General features: G+C 44.9%; 1 protein-coding gene across 1 annotated transcript in view; it reads left to right on the top strand.

Moving 5' to 3' along the window:
• Positions 1-602: 602 nt before the first annotated feature.
• THOC5 (THO complex subunit 5) overlaps positions 603-19,068 on the top strand; it is a 34,734-nt gene continuing 16,268 nt past the window's right edge. The window contains exons 1-12 of the mRNA XM_024767946.1: positions 603-1,447; positions 2,162-2,236; positions 3,433-3,564; positions 6,160-6,303; positions 7,423-7,536; positions 7,685-7,782; positions 9,656-9,802; positions 11,196-11,310; positions 14,765-14,897; positions 16,915-16,992; positions 17,686-17,726; positions 17,955-18,054. Of these exons, the coding sequence (XP_024623714.1) occupies positions 3,469-3,564; positions 6,160-6,303; positions 7,423-7,536; positions 7,685-7,782; positions 9,656-9,802; positions 11,196-11,310; positions 14,765-14,897; positions 16,915-16,992; positions 17,686-17,726; positions 17,955-18,054 (1,066 nt within the window). The 5' untranslated portion in view covers positions 603-1,447; positions 2,162-2,236; positions 3,433-3,468. The remainder of the gene's footprint in view (positions 1,448-2,161; positions 2,237-3,432; positions 3,565-6,159; positions 6,304-7,422; positions 7,537-7,684; positions 7,783-9,655; positions 9,803-11,195; positions 11,311-14,764; positions 14,898-16,914; positions 16,993-17,685; positions 17,727-17,954; positions 18,055-19,068) is intronic.

Below are 19,068 nucleotides of genomic sequence, written 5' to 3'. Positions count from 1 at the left end.
GTCAGCAGGACATCCACATATTCCACCCAGAAAGGCTGGGAAAAGGGATGGGAGCTGGGAAGGACCTGGGGGAGGGAAGCAGAATGGAACAGGAACCCAGAAGGTAGAACTTAGAACTCAGAACTTGGGTTTGCACTGAAGAATCTGGAATACAGAATTGGGAAGATAGAACAGAGATGACAGAAGACCACTTGGGGAGGGGTTCCTAATACAAGACAGTTGGAGGGAGGTGCATCTCTTTCTTCCCACATAATGAGGTTGAGAACTTGAACAAGTTGTTCCAGCCCTTCTGTGCAGGGAGTGTCTTCTGCCCTCCCTATTGTCTTCCTGCAGGCAGAACTACGGACTAGGTCCCGTATTTCCCTCACCCCGTGTTCCTTTTCTCCCTCTTCACATTCTCTCAGCCCAACCCTCATTCCACTGGGCCATCAGGTGTGTTTAGTGGGGTCAGTGACTTTGGGGACCTCCTCAGTGACCCCCACACCTCATGAACTTCTGAGTATCTTGATTCTGCCTCCGTTTCAGGAAAACTTGTGGTGGAGTCACTGATGGAACCAGTTAAATATTTACTATAACCATGGTGTCTTTTCTTCATCTGCAAGGAAATTTGGCAAGTGCCCCAGGCAGGGCCAGCTTCGCAGGTCCACCTGGCTGATCTACCCCACTGGAGGTTATTGTGTTCCCTGAGCTACTTTTGGGGAGGGCCTCCTTCTACGGCAGAAGGAAATACACTGCGTAACCAGGGATTCAGGACATCGGTGTTTCTATCTTCAGATGAGTAGGATTTACTGAACCTCATCAGTACAATTCATACCAGGGGTAGAAAATACTTGAAGCTGTCAAATGCTGCATTAGATTTGTGACTCTGCCCTAGGGCAAATCGGGCCTAAAACGGGGATGAACTTGGGGGGGAAAAGAGGCGGGGTAAGATGGGATTAATGCCCACCTTGACTTGCTGCTCTCGCTAGTGTGGGATGTTCGGGTGAGTATGACAGTGGTTAAGAATCCAGGTTATGGAAGCAAATTCACAAGTGTCCAAGTCACGGCACGACTACATTCTTGCGTTATCTTGGGCTCTCGACAAATTCATTCAACAAATACTTGGCCGAGCACCTACTAGTTGCTGGGCATAGCTTTAGGCGCTGGGGAAAGAATGAACGAGGCACATAGTCTTTGCCCTTGCAACTTCGGTTTCCTGGTTTCAGAGGGCAGCGTGAGGCTGTTGGCCGGCTGGGACCCGCCCAGACAACCCAGGTGCCGCCATCTCCTACACCCCTCGCAGCCCAGCAGCCGCCCGCACCGCTTGGTGGCTGCGTCAGGACCCTTCGCGCTCCGCTTCCGGCCTCCACGCCTCACTTCCGGTCGGCCGCTCCTTCCTTCCGCTTCTCTGTGGTGCGGGAGCCGCGGGAAGTGGCTCGCTGGCCGGGACAGGTCGGGGCGCAGTGTGGTGAGGAGAGGACCGGGGTGGGGCTGGGCGCGCTGGGACTGGTGTGCAGACCTCCCGAGGGCGTCCCCGGCCTGGGGTCTGACCCGGTTCTCCGTCCTCATTCTCCGGGGACCCCGGCCGCTCGGCGCCGCGCTCTCACTTTTCTCCTGTGGAAAATGGTGTCTGCAGCCTCGTCAGGCCTTATGGGGCAGCTTCTAGATAACGGCCACCACGGTGGTGGTGATATCAGCTCTCATTTATTATGCGCTTGTGTGTGCCAGGCACTGTCTACTGTCTTGCCAAAGTCAGGATTTCGCACACTTAACGCTTTTCGGGTCCCTCTGTGAAAAATCAACTTATCTTGTACGATTGTTTACTAAAGGCTTTTAATTGAGTCACTTTTAAAATTTAAATTTACTTTAAAAGAAAAATTTAAATCTTTACCATAAATAGAAAACTTTTCTCACTTGTCCTATGCAGAAGGTAGTGATAAAAATTAATGTATTTAATATGTAAAGGTTATCGTTAATAATTGTGGCTAGATTTCATTGTCTAAGGATCTGAGATAGAGTCCTTTTGTCAACAAAAGGACGTTGTCATTCATAGGTGTTAAAGACTAACTAGGGAAATGACACGTTCTTCTTGAAGCGATCAGAAGTTTCTAAAAAGAATTGAAAGGAATTAACTTTCTCCGTAGGTGTTTAACATTATTAACCACTTGTGTACCATCTAAAGCCCTGCTCTCAGATCATCTTCATCACCTGCCCCAGTGGAGCGCCTCCTGCATTAATGTCCACAGCCACCTCTGAGGTAGGGATGGCTATTTTCATTTGATATGGGAGGAAGTAGGTGCAGAGAAAAGTGAAGTGACTTGTCGCAGGACTCATAGCCATGAGATAGAGGACTGGAGACTCCAGCCCAGGGTTTCTCTGACTTGACTCTGTTGAGGCATTGGCTCCCTCAATAAGTGTTGGTGACAGATTCACTGGGGTAGGGGGGTTAGTGCTGCCCACCTCAGGGGCTGCTGGTGACAGTAGAGGTAGCAGAGAGAGGATACTTTGTGACGCTAGAGGCCCATGAATGTATGTTCTGTTCTTTTAAATTTTTTATTTTCTATTTTATTTTATTTTTATTATTTTCTTGGCTGCGTTGGGTCTTCGTTGCTGTGCGCGGACTTTCTCTAGTTGCGGTGAGCAGGGGCTACTCTTCGTGGCTTCTCTTGTTGTGGAGTATGGGCTCTAGGCACGTGGGCTCAGTAGTTGTGGCTCACGGGCTCTAGAGCTCAGGCTCAGTAGCTGTGGTGCATGGGCTTAGTTGCTGCGCGGCATGTGGTATCTTCCCGGACCAGGGCTCAAACCCGTGTCCCCTGCACTGGCAGGCAGATTCTTAACCCCTGTGCCACCAGGGAAGTCCCTATTCTGTTCTTTTAAATTTTCGCGTCAACCAGGGAGTTGATGGCATCGCCAGATGACATGGTGGCAACACTACAAGATACAGTAATGTAGTTGTCAGGAGCACTGCTGTGGCATGGGTTGGACCCTAGCTTTAGCACACTAGCTGTGTGACCTTGGGCAAGTCATTCACCTTCCTGACCCTCAGTGTTCTCACCTGTAAAATGGTGCTTGTTCATATCTGAGAGGATCCTTGTTATAAGAACCAAATGAGAACATATCTTTGAAGTGCTTAGATCAAGGTCCAGCACACAATGATCAATCAGTAGTGTTGAGAATGGGCTTAGGTGCCTGGCTGAGGAGTTTGGTCAGTGGGGTTGTGGTGGTGCCTTTAAAGGAGGTGGAGTTGGGGAAGATGAGTTCATTTTGAACAGGCTGAGGGATGATTCTGCTTTTTACAGAGGATTAAATTGAGGTTTTGGAGGGTTGATGACTTTTCTTGAGTTACCAAGAGTGTAAGCGGGCACAACTGCTAGTTAGACTTCAGTATTCTGACTCTAGGAAAATCTCCAGTTCCAACTCTGGAAGAGCTCAGAAGCTTTCTCCTCTTAACAGGTCTCTACTGTTTCCTCCTGACTTCACCAAACAACCATGTCATCGGAGTCGAGCAAAAAACGAAAGCCCAAAGTGATCCGAAGTGATGGAGCTCCAGCTGAAGGGAAGCGTAATCGTTCTGACACTGAACAGGTGAGATCAGCCAGGGCTGCTGTGCTGCTGAGAAATTGCAGCTCGTGGCCAAGCACCTGGCTGTGGGTTTGCAGCAGCCGAGGGTCATAGGCATAACCTCCCAGGTGGCCTCTGTCTGACCACGTGCCTGGAATTCCCTTGGCTCTTCAAGACCTGAGAATCCATATCAGATTTAGCTGCAGCATCCCAAGAACCAACAAGCCTGTACTAGACACGATTAGTGCCTGAACAGAGAATGCATTCTAGTATGGTGTGTGTCTCCAGCTTTCCTGATGGTCAGAAGAAGGCAGTCCATCCGCAGCGGCCACTAAGGCTTTGGAGATGTGACATCCCTGGTCTGCTACCGAGACAGTACCAGAACCATGTAGCTAAAGAACGTCTTCTGAGGCCTGAGTGCTGTCGTAGTCAGCAGGTTCTTCTTTTGCTGTTTCTCTGTCCTTGAATCTGTCAAGCTAATTTATGACTTAACAATTTTTTTCTTTTCCATTATGGTTTATTACAGAATCTTGAATATAGTTCCTTGTGCAATGCAGTAGAACCTTGTTGTTTATCCATTCTATATATAATAGTTTGCATCTGCTAATCCCAAACTCCCAATCCATCCTTCCCCTTGGCAACCACAAATCTGTTCTCTGTGTCTGTGAACCTGTTTTGTAAGTAAGTTCATTTGTGTCATATTTTAGATTCTACATGTAAGTGGTATCATACGATATTTGTCTTTCTCTTTATGACTGACTTCACTTTGTACCTAATCTCTAGGTCCATCCATGTTGCTGCAAATGCTATTATTTCATTCTTTCTTATGGCTGAGTAGTATTCCATTGTCTGTATATACACCACATCTTCTTTATCCATTCATCTGTCGATGGACAGTTAGGTTGCTTCTATGTCTTGGCTATTGTGAACAGTGCTGCTATGAATGTTGAGGTGCATGTATCATTTCTAGTTAGAGTTTTGTCCGGATGTGCCCAGGAGTGGGATTGCTGGATCATATGGCAACTCTATTTTTAGTTTTTTGAGGAACCTCCATACTGTTTTACATAGTGTGCACCAGTTTACGTTCCCACCAGCAGTGTAGGAAGGTTCCCTCTTCTTTACTCCCTCTCCAGCATTTATTTGTAGACTTTAGTGATGGCCATTCTGACTGGCGTGAGGTGGTACCTCACTGTAGTTTTGATTTGCATTTCTCTAATAATTAGCGATGTGGAGTATCTTTTCATGTACTTCTTGGCCATCTGTATGTCTTCTTTGGAGAAATGTCTGTTTACTCTTCTGCCCACTTTTTGATTGGGTTGTTTGGTTTCTTGTTATTGAGTTGTATGAGCTGTCTGTGTATTTTGGAAATTAAGCCCTTGTTGGTCGCATCGCTTGCAAATATTTTCTCCCAGTCCATAGATTGTATGACTTAACTTGATTTTTTGGTTGGTTGTGGTTTTTGTTTGTTTTTTAACTAGAATAGAGAAACATACCAGCTTCAACTTAAATGGAAGGTGATGCTTTCCTCAGATTTAGGAAATTAAAATTAACGAAGAACCTTATCCTTTGGGAGGTATTGATTCTGACTCTTTTTAAAAAAAATTAAATTGAGGTATAATTGGTATATAACATTATATTAATATTAATTTCAGGTGTACAACATAATGATTGATATTTGTTTATTTTGTGAAAAGATCACCGAAATAGTCTAGTTAACATCCAACGTGTTACATAGTTGTTACAAAAATTTTTTTCTTGTGATGAGAACTTTTAAGATCCACTCTTTTAGCAACTTTCAAATATGCAATGCAATATTTTTAATTGTAACTGACTCTCTCTTAAAGAGATGTGTTTGTTTATTCCAAAGTCTGGGAGACCAATTAGGATATTTTAGTTTCTGCTAAAGCTTGATTTGACCGTCTAAACACCCATCAGTAGAAATTTGGTTAAATGAATTCTGGTTCATCTATATATAGCCATTTTGATGGAGATTTATATTTATTGTGATGGGAAATTGCACTAAATAGCATGAACAATATGATCCCATTTTATTTTATTTATTTATTTATTTATATTTTTTATTTATTTATTTTTTTTGCGGTATGTGGGCCACTCACTGTTGTGGCCTCTCCCATTGCGGAGCACAGGCTCTGGACGCGCAGGCTCAGCGGCAATGGCTCACGGGCCCAGCCGCTCCGCGGCACGTGGGATCCTCCCAGACCGGGGCACGAACCCGTGTCCCCTGCATCGGCAGGTGGACTCTCAACCACTGCGCCACCAGGGAAGCCCTTATTTATTTTTTTAATGTATTTATCCACAATACTAACAATGGAGTTACATCAGGCTGGGAGGTGAGATTATAGGCAAGTTTTCGTTTTGTTTTTGATACTCCTCTCTATGTTCTGAATCTCTGACACCAAGCATGCATTACTTTATAATCAGAAAGAGGAAAAGAGGAATTCTTTTCCATTTTGGAAAAAAGAAAAACATTTGATTTGCAGACCAGATCCTTTAGAGACCTGATTTGGGGCTTCACTGTTACTCATCTCAGCCAGGTGTCCCTGTTCCAACAGAGATACTTTTACTCTCCACCCAAGGCCTGTATCCTTGCCTCCACAGGAAGGTAAATACTACAGCGAGGAGGCTGAGGTGGACCTGCGGGACCCTGGCAGAGACTATGAGCTGTACAAGTACACGTGCCAGGAGTTGCAGAGGCTCATGGCGGAGATCCAGGACCTGAAGAGCAGGGGAGGCAAGGATGTGGTAAGGAGTGGGGCTGGGAGGACACGGACCTGGTGGGTCTGCATGGATGGACCTGTTTCGCACCTATCAGAGCCCTTCTTTATATTGGTCTTATGTCCTGCCATCATCATGGGGTTAGAGCCTGAGGGCTCCAGAGACCTGCCTATTAATTTATTGTAACATCACCACCCAGTCATCAATTACAGTCCTGAAAGTACAGGATAATTAATTTTTTCCATAACTGTAATTTGATAATTCATCCAAATGATATTTATTAAGTGCTGGGCGTGGAGAAATTATGGTACATGTCAATCACCATTGCTATTATAAGGCTAGATATGTACAAATAAATCAGAGACCAAAAATTAAAGTATTAATATTAAATGAAAAAAAAGGTTTCAGGGCAGAGAAGCAAAACAGTGTGACTGAAAACTAAATGGGTAAGTTCAAAATAAAACAATCCGTATTTTTCCAGGAATCTCACTTATTTGTGCTTATACTGGCCAATATTGTTAAGATTATTACATTCTATCTGTTTTACTGTAGTCAAGTTTTACAGCTGTAATTCTGCTATTTTCATTTAAATTATTCTGTAATGTTGTTTATAGAGGTCAAGTTGTGTGACATGATGTTGTCATTGTTAGGATCTCTGTTTACATTGTGTAGAGACAGCTGTTGTTTGCATTGGCTGCCTTTGCTCCATCTTTGATTCCTGTTACTTTGGTCCAAGTAGAAATTAGTTTTTTATGCCTGGGAACCTTAAGCATTCCCTTATACAGTCATTCTTCCATTTCCCCCGACACTTCTTATGGTTCTGAGCTCCTTCCAGTGTTTGTTTTTTTTTTTTTTTTTTTTCCTGGTATGTGGGCCTCTCACTGTTGTGGCCCCTCCCGTTGCTCCGGACGTGCAGGCTCGGTGGCCATGGCTCACGGGCCCAGCCACTCCGCGGCATGTAGGATCCTCCCAGACCAGGGCACGAACCCATGTCCCCTGCATCGACAGGCGGACTCTCAACCACTGCGCCACCAGGGAAGCCCCAGTGTCTGTTTTTGACTCTGGATGAGGATGAGCAGTGAGGGGCTGAAGGAAGCTGAGCCAGCTCCTGTTGTCAAGGTCTTTACCAGTTTTTTTGGCCTGTAGGCAGTTGAGATCGAAGATCGGAAGATCCAGAGCTGTGTGCATTTCATGACTCTAAAAAAGCTTAACCGATTAGCCCACATCAGGTTGAAGAAAGGAAGAGATCAGACTCATGAGGTAGGAGCTGAGAGATTTAACCCTCCTCTTCCTCCTTCTCATCCCATCTTTAATCTCCTTTACCCCTTTTCTGAGTTTGCTGCTGCTCTGCTTTGCCCCACCCCACCCCGACTTGCCCCACTCACCTCTGACCTTGTCCTCCTTTCAGGCCAAGCAGAAAGTGGACGCCTATCACCTGCAGCTCCAGAACCTGTTGTATGAGGTGATGCACCTGCAGAAGGAGATCACTAAATGTCTGGAGTTTAAGTGAGTGTTGGAGCACAGGGCTTTGGCAAGATGGTCTGTTGGTAACTGCTTTTTCCTACATAGCTCAGTGTGAGCCATTTTTTTTAAAAAGAAGTCAGATGCACTTGGAGACTACAGGATCTGGGGGAAGGGTGAATAGATCACTTTGAGTGGGAGAATTGGAAGCAGTAGTTCCAGGCTGCACAAAGAACCTCAGAAGCCTGTCTGACCCTTTTGAGTTTTGCGCTCTGAACCTGGTGAAAAACAGTTGTCTCTCCCCAGCAGGCAGAGCCTTTGCATTACCAGTTTGATTCCTGAGCACGTTGTATGGGAGCAGCTGACTTCCAATTACATCTTTTTAACCTTTTGGCCCAGCTTTCCTCTCTAAAGTTCCAGCAATTCATTTTTGCAACTGGATATCATTATTTGGAACCTGAACTTCTTGCTGCCTAGCTGCCTTTAGGTGAACAAACTACAGTTTGTCAGTGTCCTTAAACTGTGATGCCCCTTGGCAAATCCAAGCTGAGAGATGTGAAAGAGGAAGGAATAGACAAAATAAGAGAAGGGAACGTGTTCTTGCCTTGTCAGATCTATTTGTGTAAACTGTAAGGAGTCAGGTTTTATTTGTAATAAACTTGGGATGAGGGGGACCACGTTAGGCATTGGGTCTGGTGTATGCTGATTTTTGAGAGGTTTCTTTATCTGCTTCACGAGTCCATCCACATAATAATATTTAAATACTAATAGAAGTGAAATCCACATCAGGTACCTGAGTTAATAGTATTGTACAATTGTCAGTTTCCTAGTTTTGACAATGTATTATGCTTAGATAAGATATTATCATTGGGGGAACCTGGGAGAAGGGTTCATGGAGGAAATAAACTCTCAGTTTAAAACTTACAAGAAGTTTCAAAAACAGTACTCTTTAAAAAGAAGAAAGATAGGATGCTCCACCTGTAACCGTTGTTCAGATGAAAGCCAGCAAACCCTGTAGTGAGGCAGGTGGCCATGTGGAAGGATCAGGGGCCCTGGAATCAGACAGTCTGGGTTCAAATCCCAGCTCTCCCTTTCCCTAGCTATGTGATCTTGGGCAAGCTGCTTACTGATGGAAGCCTCTATCTCATTTGAAAAATGGAGATAAAAATCCCCATCTCGGTTATTGTGTGTCACTGTACATCAACAGTTAGAGCCTCTAGATATTTTCACATCTGGTCATATTATGTTGGATCTTCCGCATGCTATATTTAGGCAGTTAATAATTTGAACTTAAGTGTAGACTCTTATGTTTATTCCTGTTAAATGGCATTTCTTGGTTTCAACTTGACAGTCTAGACCTAGACCATGGTGTTTTTATTTGATTCTTTAAGCTCTTAGCTCTCTTGCACAGCTTGGAGAGGTCTGTAAATTTCGTAAGTGTATTTTTAGGTTTTCAGCTAAATCATGGATATAAAGCTTGGGCAACATGGATAAGGATCCTGTGGCATGTCACCAACTACCTCTCTTCACATTAAAACACCTGCTAATGAGCATTTGCTGAGAAGACTGGATTCTAGGTTCCTGGGTAGCTGTAGACCAGGGCTGAGTTGACATACACGGGGTGGAATTCTGGGCCTGTTTAAGCCACAGTTTGGGTTTCTGAGAGCAGCAGCTTGACATTGAGTTTTTTGGGGTTTTTTTTCTGCGGTACGCGGGCCTCTCACTGCTGTGGCCTCTCCCGTTGCGGAGCACAGGCTCCGGATGTACAGGCTCAGCGGCCATGGCTCACGGGCCTCGTCACTCCGCGGCATGCAGGATCTTCCCAGACCAGGGCACGAACCATGTCCCCTGCATTGGCAGGCGGACTCTGAACCACTGTGCCACCAGGGAAGCCCTGACATTGAGTTTTTGACTGCAGGTCAAAGCACGAAGAAATCGATCTGGTCAGCTTAGAGGAGTTTTATAAGGAGGCTCCTCCAGATATCAGCAAGGTGGAAGTCACCATGGGAGACCCTCACCAGCAAACCCTTGCACGTCTGGACTGGGAGCTGGAGCAGCGGAAAAGGTAGCGTTTCCTCCTTCCTGACCTTGTTCACCTGTGCAGACACGGACCTTTATCCATGAGGGACAGTGCTTTGTCCTGACCCAGGATCAGATAGCAAAGCAGTGTGGAACCAGCAGAATAGTCTCTAAGACCAAATCCCGTTTTGTGATTAATTCACGCTTAGCAGTTCACACTTGACCAACTGCATCATAAGTGGGGTCAGAATTTCTTAACGCCGTTATGCGAAAGAGTAACCTTTTCTTTAAAATTTAGTGCCTAAGACCTAAATACCTTTTGTATTATTAATCTGATTTTTTTTTGCCTTTTCCCCCACCTGTAAGCATATATGTGTGGTATTGCAAAGCTGTGCAAACATTATTTTAGAAGGTTGTACAACATTCCAGGGTAAATTGTAAATCACATAATTGTTCCCATATTGAATTGGACTTTAAGTTGTTTGCATTGTTTTGGTATTATAAATAATGCTTTGAGGCACCCCTTTACATATAAAACTTTTTGTACTAATAAAGAGCTTTTATTTATTAACCGTAAGTAGAATGTCTATACTGTGTAATTTAATCTAGATCTTCCTTAGAATATGGTATGTATATTTTTTTCATCCTGAACTTTTTATGGTTGCATCCCTTCCATCATGGTGACCTTTTTCCCTTTCATGTTTGTACACGAGTTCCAGGGCTTTTGGTTGGCACATTTGTTCTGTTTTCTGTCAGAGAAGCTGCTGTTTTTAATTCCTTGCCTTTTTCTGTTGTTGAGTATATTTTGTGCCTTTGGTCTACGTAATGAATTTAATAAGTACTGAGTCTGGATCTTAAGGACTTGGTGTCAGTTTTTTAGCAGATGGGGCTGGCTTGTCACACCCTTGTCCAGTACATCACTTGCCCTTGGCTAAGCCATAAGTGTTCCATTCCTGTGGCTCTGGTCTGGAATCTATCCCCACTCTGCCCCACTCAGGTCCATGGGCCTCATTTGTGTCCTGTAGCTGCTGAGTCCATATATTTGTGAAAGTTCTGGGTCTAGCCTCTGAGGCAAGAAACGGAGCAGTAGGTGATACCAGTGGTCATGGGCACAGCCTCTGGAGCAGACAGGCATGGGTTCAGAGCGCAGCTCTGTGCTTGCTCTTACTGGATGACCTTGGGCAAGTTATCTACCTCCCTGAGCCTTTGTTTCCTCCTTCGGGGATTAAAAAAAGTCCCTATCTTCCCGGGTTTTTATAAGGATTAAATGCCATAATGCTTGTACGCCATTTTCCAAAGTGCCTGGCACATAGTAAGTGCTAGGTAAACATTAGCAGATAATCGTGACTGCTGTCATTAGGTAGAGTCTGATAGTGAACAGGTGTGTTGGGGTGTCCCTGGAGAGCATCAGGCGACAGTGCTCTGTCTTCCCCCAACAGGCTGGCGGAGAAGTACCGAGAGTGCCTGTCCAACAAGGAGAAGATCCTTAAGGAGATTGAAGTAAAGAAGGAGTACCTGAGTAGCCTCCAGCCTCGTCTCAACAGCATCATGCAGGTGAGGGTCTCCCCACACCGTGCCACCTCCTCGGCTTTTGCTTTGCCTTCACCACTCAGTGGCACATTGCTGACCTGAGGCCACCAGCAGCCACATCACCCTGTGGGTTTTGTCGGGTCTGTTACCCTAATCAGTGTTAGAGCACAGTGCAAGGATGGTCCCGTCTGCATGCCCACAGCAGGTGTGATAAGGTTGTGTCCTGTGTGGAGGAATTGCTAGCAGGATTGGCTCTGGAACGTATACGCACACATACCTTGGCGTTTTGTTTTCACCCAGCGCCTATTCCGGGTAAAACGCTTTCACAAACTGTAAGTTTAGTTTACACCTTGCATGATCTCCACCAGCCCACAGTCCCCAGGTATCTAAGCATGCTTCCACAAATGTCTATTAGATCCCCCTGACTGCACCACAGGGGCCAGCTGCTCAGCAGATCTACTTGCTCTGAAAAGAACTTTACTCATATTTGAAAACCGTTAGGTACCTTAGGAGGAAAAGTCCCCACTTTACCTGTAAAATGTAATTTCTTTCTATACGGGTGACCTGATTTTTGTTTGCTTTGTGAAGCCAAATTTGATCTAAATCTTCATAGCTTTATAAAGCAGGGTAAATGGCTAATATGGAGGAACTTTGTAAAAGGACCCTAGTGAAATTGAAAATTCACTTTTGTAGGATTTGGCAAGATCTACATTTCTTCTCTTCAACTCTAGGCATAGAATTAGAGTTAACAAATATGCTCAGTAACACTTCATATGGGACAAAGATCAGAAACTAAAAATTTTGTTTGTACTTAAATTTTTCCTGTTAACTGGAAACACTGAATGCTCCTAAATAGGGTACAGGTTAAATAAATAGGGTACAGGTTAAATAAATTCTTGTGTGGTTCAGTCTTACACCTATAATGGAAGTATGGAGCATCCTGTTACTGACAGAATAACTGGACAGAAAGATCTATTAAATTACGAAATCAAAAACTGCAAGTTGTAGAACATGTATAATCCCATTTGTATACCGTCATTTACAAAGTATTCAAATGGCTGTATATATGTGTAAGTCATGTATGTGCTTAGAAAAGTATGTTTTCACACCAAACCATTAACAGTTACCTTTGGTGGTTGGGAACTGGGAATTTTTGCCTTATAAACTCGAATACAGCTTTAAAAAGAAATGTACATATACTACTTAAAAAAAATAATTTTATATAAAGAAAAGCATACAACTCGTAAGCATACTCACAGTTCAGTGGATATTCCCTGTGTACACATTTGTGAACACATCTGTGTAATCACCCAAATCAAGAACATTAGCAATTTTCCAGAAGATACTTTATTCCCCTCCCAGTCACTGCCCCCCCATCCCATAACCTTTAATCTTGACTTCTAACATCACAGGTTAGCTTGGCCTGTTTTTGTTTGTTTGTTTTGTTTTTTTGACTGCTACGGGTCTTCGTTGCTGCGCGTGGGCTTCCTCTAGTTGCAGCGAGCAGGGGCTACTCTGTTGTGGTGTGCGGGCTTCTCGTTGTGGTGGCTTGTTGCGGAGCACGGGCTCTAGGCACACGGGCTTCAGTAGTTGTGGCATGTGGGCTCAGTAGTTGTGGCTCACGGGCTCTAGAGTGCAGGCTCAGTAGTTGTGGCCTATGGGCTTAGTTTCTCCGCGGCATGTGGGATCTTCCCAGACCAGCGCTCGAACCCATGTCCCCTGCATTGGCAGGCGGATTCTTAACCACTGTGCCACCAGGGAAGTCCTGGCCTGTATTTTAACTTACATAGATGGAATGATATAATACATATTCTTTTGTGTCTGGCTTTTTGTTTGGTTTCTTTTTTTTTTTTTTTTTTTGCGGTACGTGGGTCTCTCACTGTTGTGGCCACTCCCGTTGCGGAGCACAGGCTCCGGACGCACAGGCTCAGCAGCCATGGCTCATGGGCCCAGCCGCTCTGCGGCATGTGGGATCTTCCCGGACCAGGGCATGAACCCGTGTCCCCTGCATCGGCAGGCTGACTCTCACTGTACCACCAGGGAAGCCCTGTGTCTGGCTTCTTTGATTCAACAGTTTGTGAGATTTATCTAGGTTGTTTTGAGTACCAGGAGTTCATTTATTCTCATTGATGTTTAGTGTTTGATTTGGGGTGTTTCCAGTTTGGGGCTGTTGCGAATAATGCCACTAGGAGCCTTCTTACACGTGTCCTTTGGTGTACATGTGTACACATTTCTTTTGAATATATACCCAGGAATGAAATTGTTGGATCATAGTATGCTATGCGTATATTTAGCTTTGGTATTCAGTGAAACAATTTTCTAAAGTGATTGTACTGATTTTTGAAATTCCCACCATCACCATCTGAAAGTGCTAATTTTCCACATCCTTGTCAACTCTTGATGTTGTCATTTTTCTTGATTATAGCCATTCTGGAGGGTATCTTTTATGGTTTAAATTTCCATTTCCCTGGGCACCAGTGACGTTGAGCACAGCACATTTTATATACTAACTGGCTTTTGGAATACCTCATTTGTGAAGGGCCTGTTAAAGTCTTTTGCTCATTTTTCTGTTGGGTTGCCCAGAATTCTTTATATTTTCTGGAGATGAGTCTTCTGCAGATATCTTTCCTTTTCACTTTCATAATAGGATCCTTTAATGAGCAGATGTTCTTAATTTTAATACGATCCAGTTATCAGTCTTTTCCTTTCTCTGTCCCAAGGTCATGGAAATATTCTCGTATTTTCTTATAGAGCCCTATTGTTTAACCTTCCACATTGAAATCTATAGTCTTCCTGGAAGTGAATTTTGTATATAGTGTGAGGTGAAGGTCAGATTCTTTCCCCACATAGGTATTCAGCTGATTCATTTATTGAAAAGACCATTCTTTCCCCCACTGTTCTGCAGTGCCATTTTTGTCATAAATCAGATATCTGTATATGTTTGGGTTTGTGTGTGCGTGATCTAGTTGTCTCTGCACCAATATCACACTGACTTATTACTCTAGCTGTATCAGAAGTCTTGATGCTCAATAATGTAAGTCCTCCAATTTAATTTTTCAGGATTATCTCTGTTATTCTTGGCCTTTTTTATTTACATATAAGTTTTAGAATCAGCTAGTCTATTTTCATCTGCTGGGATTTAGATTGGATTGCATTGAATCCATAGATACTTTGGGGAGAATTGACATCTGGGTGGTATTAAGCCTTGGAGGCCATTAACATGGCATATATCTCCATTCATTTAGATCTTTCATTTCTCAGGTGTTTGTGTAGAGGTTGACACACTTTTGACATTTAGGTATTTGATGTTTTCTTGATGCTAGGCGAAATGGTATCTTTTTTTAAAGTTCATTTTCTTACTGTTTATTGCTGCTATCACTTTCATAAATAAAAAACTGTATATTAAGTAACTAAGAAGCCACATGTTCCTGTGTGTGCCTGTAGAAGAAAAACAAAATCCCTCCTTCCTTGCTCGCAGGCTTCCCTACCGGTGCAGGAGTATCTGTTTATGCCCTTCGACCAAGCTCACAAGCAGTATGAGACAGCCCGACACCTACCACCTCCCCTCTATGTCCTCTTTGTCCAGGCCACTGCATATGGGCAAGCCTGTGGTGAGTATGGGGGCTGGGCAGGGAGGGGCTGTGGGAGCAGCAGCTGTGGCCAGTTGAGTCATTTGGAAGCACCTCCTGCTGAGGAAAGCTCCCTGGCCCTACTCAGAAGCCCTCAGGTGACCTCTGCACTGCCCGGCATGGCTGTTTTGACCAGCTGGCCTGAGGCTGGACTAACCTGATGGGCATTTCAGAATGGATGGCTCTGAATCTTTGATGAGCCTGACTGGTCGGCTGTTGTGTTCAGTGCCCAGGCAGCCTATCTGGCCTCCCAAGCACTCACCCCATCAAGGCACACTTGGCAGGTGGATCAGTGCCTCCTGCTCTCTTCACAGAGAGGTTTTGGTGAACAGAGGTCCCAGCCAGCTGTCTCAGGCTTTCACCAAGCCCTGGAACAGGCTGCATGTCATAACAGTGAATTACGGAAGGAGAGGAGGTGTCCTCATTAAGCTTGAAGGCAGCCCAAGACTCCACTAGGATTTTGAGAAGCTTTTAGAGATCCTACCTTTTGCCCTACTGCAAGCTTTCACCCAGCACCTAAAGTTTTCTTCCCTACGCCCACCCCACTGCATCAGACAGACACACATTGCGCCAGTGCATGCCTCTCCTCCCAGCCATGGGCATCAACACATTACTGTCTCTCTTCTTGTGTCTTCCTGGTCCTTTTGATCCTCTCCCTCCCCTTTCTTCTCCCTCCTGTTTTCATCATCAGCTCATATGAAATCCTCCCAGCCCCCTAGACAGGGTGAGTAATTTTCTTTTCTTTTGTGTTTAAAACCCAGCCTGTTTCCATTCCCATTTTACTGTAGAATTCCAGGAATAAACTAGTCAAAAGAACAGTCTAGCATTTGCCAGTGTTAATGGGGGCAGCCAGCTTGTTTGGGATGAGGTGTGATGGTTCATGAGGGTTGTCAGAGATAAGCAGTGGTCAGCCACTGAGGAATATCCCAAGGGCCCGCCACTTGGGGGAAGTTTGTCATCCCTCTTTGTGCTCTTGAACAAACCCTTTCAGGCTCCTGTGACTATCTGTGTCTCTGTATACCCTTTTGAATGGAGAAGGAAGGGTGATGGCCTATCTGATCTGTCAGCACTAGACCCACGGAGTTGCACAGAGGCAGGCCCAGGCATTGCTCATTGAGGTGTCAGGCCTGGTGCAGGGAGCAGGCCACTTAGCTTTGTGTTTGGGATACCAAGCTCAAGTTGAATAGACTTGGTCTTGAATCCTAGCTTATTTACCTCTTGGCTGTTGTATCTAACTTCCTTGAGCCTTAATTTTCTCATCTGTAAATGGCTAGAGTAATAGTATTGCTCCTATAGGATTGCTGTGAGGATTGAAAATTAATTTTTAAAAGTAATTTTATAATTAAAATTCAGTCCTCCTAACCCAACTGGGCAGCCACCATTTGTCAAGTCCCTGTTTCATAGGTGCAGAAACTGAGGCTCAGAGCAGTGACATAACTTTCCAGGTTGTAAGTTTGGGAGTTGGTTGAGCAGAGACTCAGGCCAGGACTGGACTGCAGGTTCCAGGTTCCTACCCACTGTCCTGCTGCCTCCCAGTTAAATGTTGTGGTATCAGGCAGGTGCCAGGTGCTAGGTGTAGTGCAGAACAGAGAATAAGAACTGAGGGGAGAGCTGTCGTTTCCAGAATGTGGACAGTTACAGGTTCTGGATGAGAACCTTTAAGACAGTTGGTAGAATTGTGCCGTGTGGCTTTAGGCCATCGATTTGGATTTCTGTGCCTTGGTGTAAGCCTGAAAAGAGAGGCATTCACCCCTAGTCTCAGGTGATGCTTGGCCAGGAATCTGCATTTTGGGTTCCTTGTTTTCAGTAAATGATGAGAAAAAGACTTAGGTTTCCCACCTTGCTCCTCTTCATCTGGAGAAAGGACTTTTGCCCTCCAGCCCCGGTCAGTAAGAAGCTGTGACAGAAGCAGAGGAAGTGCAGCCCCAGGGCGGGCCTGGTCGTGTAGCTTAGCTCCATCTCTCAGCAACTTTCACAGAAAGCTGTTTCTTGCTCCTAGATAAGACGTTGTCTGTGGCGATTGAAGGCAGCGTGGATGAGGCCAAGGCTCTGTTCAAGCCTCCCGAGGACTCCCAAGGTAAGTGGTGGTCAGGATCCTCCCCCACGTCTACTGTAGCTGGTTCCAGGAATGCCAGGTCACCACCCAGGGCCAGTGCTGGTCCTTTGGTAATTAGCCGTACTGGTTCTGTGTGGCAGGGAGCTTAGCCTTAATGTCTTAGTGCTCGGGGTAGACAGGGAAAAGCACTGCCTTTGGATTTCAGCCTGCCTCTCACCAGCTCACTGATCCTAGGGAAGTTCTTTAACGTTTCGGAGCCTCAGTTTACTCTTCTGTCAAAACAAGATAGTAATACCTCATGTAGAATTATTATGTGGATTAAATGAGGTCATGCATGCAGAACCCTTAGCATCATCCTCAGCACACAGTAACCCCTCAAATTATATGAGCTTCTGTTATTGTTGTTTATACTACTGTTATTACTGCCACCGCCACCACCAATGGGGGAGCTTGTAGTCCATAGGATGACATTAAAAATCACTGAAAAAAAACAGGGTGGAAAAAAAAAAAAAACAAAAACAGGGTGATGGGATTATAAGTCATTTTTCTTTTCCTTGCATCACTCTGTTTTCTATACTGAATAAGAAGCAGCAAATATTTATTCTAAAGAAACCCATTTACAAAAGCCTGGGCCCTATTATGCGCCCTGGGTTGAGGTGCTCTCAGGAGAATTGGGAGCCCTCACCTCGAGCTGCCTTCTCTCTGTCGCTGCAGATGATGAGAGTGACTCGGATGCTGAGGAGGAGCAGACCACGGTGAGAGTGTGGGGAGTGCCGAGCGGCTGCCCTAGGGGCCCACTAGTTGGCGGGTGCCATCCTCCCTAGAAGCAGAAGAAAGAGGTTTGAAAGAAAGGGAGCTGGGATCCTGGCAGCTGGAGAGCTGAAGCATGGGTCCCAGTGGTGAGGCCCTGGCCAGCAGGGAGAGGGGGACGGGGGAGATTCCTGTGAGCAGTGCTTACCAGCTCGACCCTTTCCTTTGTCCAGAAACGCCGGCGACCCACACTGGGAGTTCAGCTGGACGACAAGCGCAAGGAGATGCTGAAGAGGCACCCGCTGTCCGTCATGCTGGACCTGAGGTGCAAAGGTCTGGCTCCCCTTGGTCTGGGGGATCTCGTAGCGCCTAGGAGTGCAGCCAGCTGCCGCTCTGCGGGGTCCAGCAAGCTGATGCCTCCTTGCCCAGGAAAAGATTCTGGTTTCATATTTCTGTTTTCCTTTGTTGTTCTTCATGGAGTTTGATTTTTTTTCCCCCTCCTAAGCCATAACTTTGAAAACAGCAAAAACATCAGACACATTAGGGATGCTTGATGGAACTACACCTCTTTCTGAACTTGACAGGTTAGATACACAGAACAAGTTGCCAAGAGTATGCAGGCTTTGAGTAATATGACCAACCTGCTTAATTTAATAAATATAAGTAGAACTTCGTATTTTGCAGAGACAGTGGGTTTTGAAACTGGCTTCATATGGGTAAAGGAGCACATGGTAAAGCATCCCAGCAGGATAAGAGTTAGCAGTCAGATGTAAGTTTCCTTCTCACCCCAGACTTCCAGACCCTGGTCCTGGTCATTAGCTTCAAGGGCAACCATTGTGACAGTTTCCTATGTATTTTCAAGAAATAAACTATGCATTTAGAAGCTTTTACACAAGTTTATACTTATCCCCTTCACCTTTTATTTTTTACATAAATGGAAACACTCTACACACTTGTCTTCTCTTTGCCTTTTTATAAAAAAATTTTTGAGATAATTTTAGACTCAGAAGAGTGTCGATGATACAAAGATTTCTCACCTGCCCTTCACCCCAATATCAACATCTTTCTTAACCACAGTAATCAAAATCAGTGTCAATTTCATTGGTACAACACTATTAACTACCAAACTTATTCACATTCCCCTGGTTTTTCTACCAGCGTCCTTTTTCTCTTCCAGGATCCAATCCAGGATCTCACATTGCATTTAGTCATCATGCTTCTTAGTCTCCTCCAGTCTTTGCTTGTCTTTCATGACCTTGACACTTTGGAAGATGAGGTTTATGTATTATGTAGAAAGGCTCTCAATTTGGGCTTGTCTGTTGTTTTCTCCTGATTAGACTGAGGTTG

The sequence above is a fragment of the Neophocaena asiaeorientalis genome, unplaced genomic scaffold (assembly GCF_003031525.2).
Source record: "Neophocaena asiaeorientalis asiaeorientalis breed wild unplaced genomic scaffold, Neophocaena_asiaeorientalis_V1.1 scaffold828, whole genome shotgun sequence".
NCBI classification, from domain to species: domain Eukaryota; kingdom Metazoa; phylum Chordata; class Mammalia; order Artiodactyla; family Phocoenidae; genus Neophocaena; species Neophocaena asiaeorientalis.
Note: the sequence above shows the minus strand (reverse complement) of the source record. Positions and strands in the feature narration are given on the sequence as shown.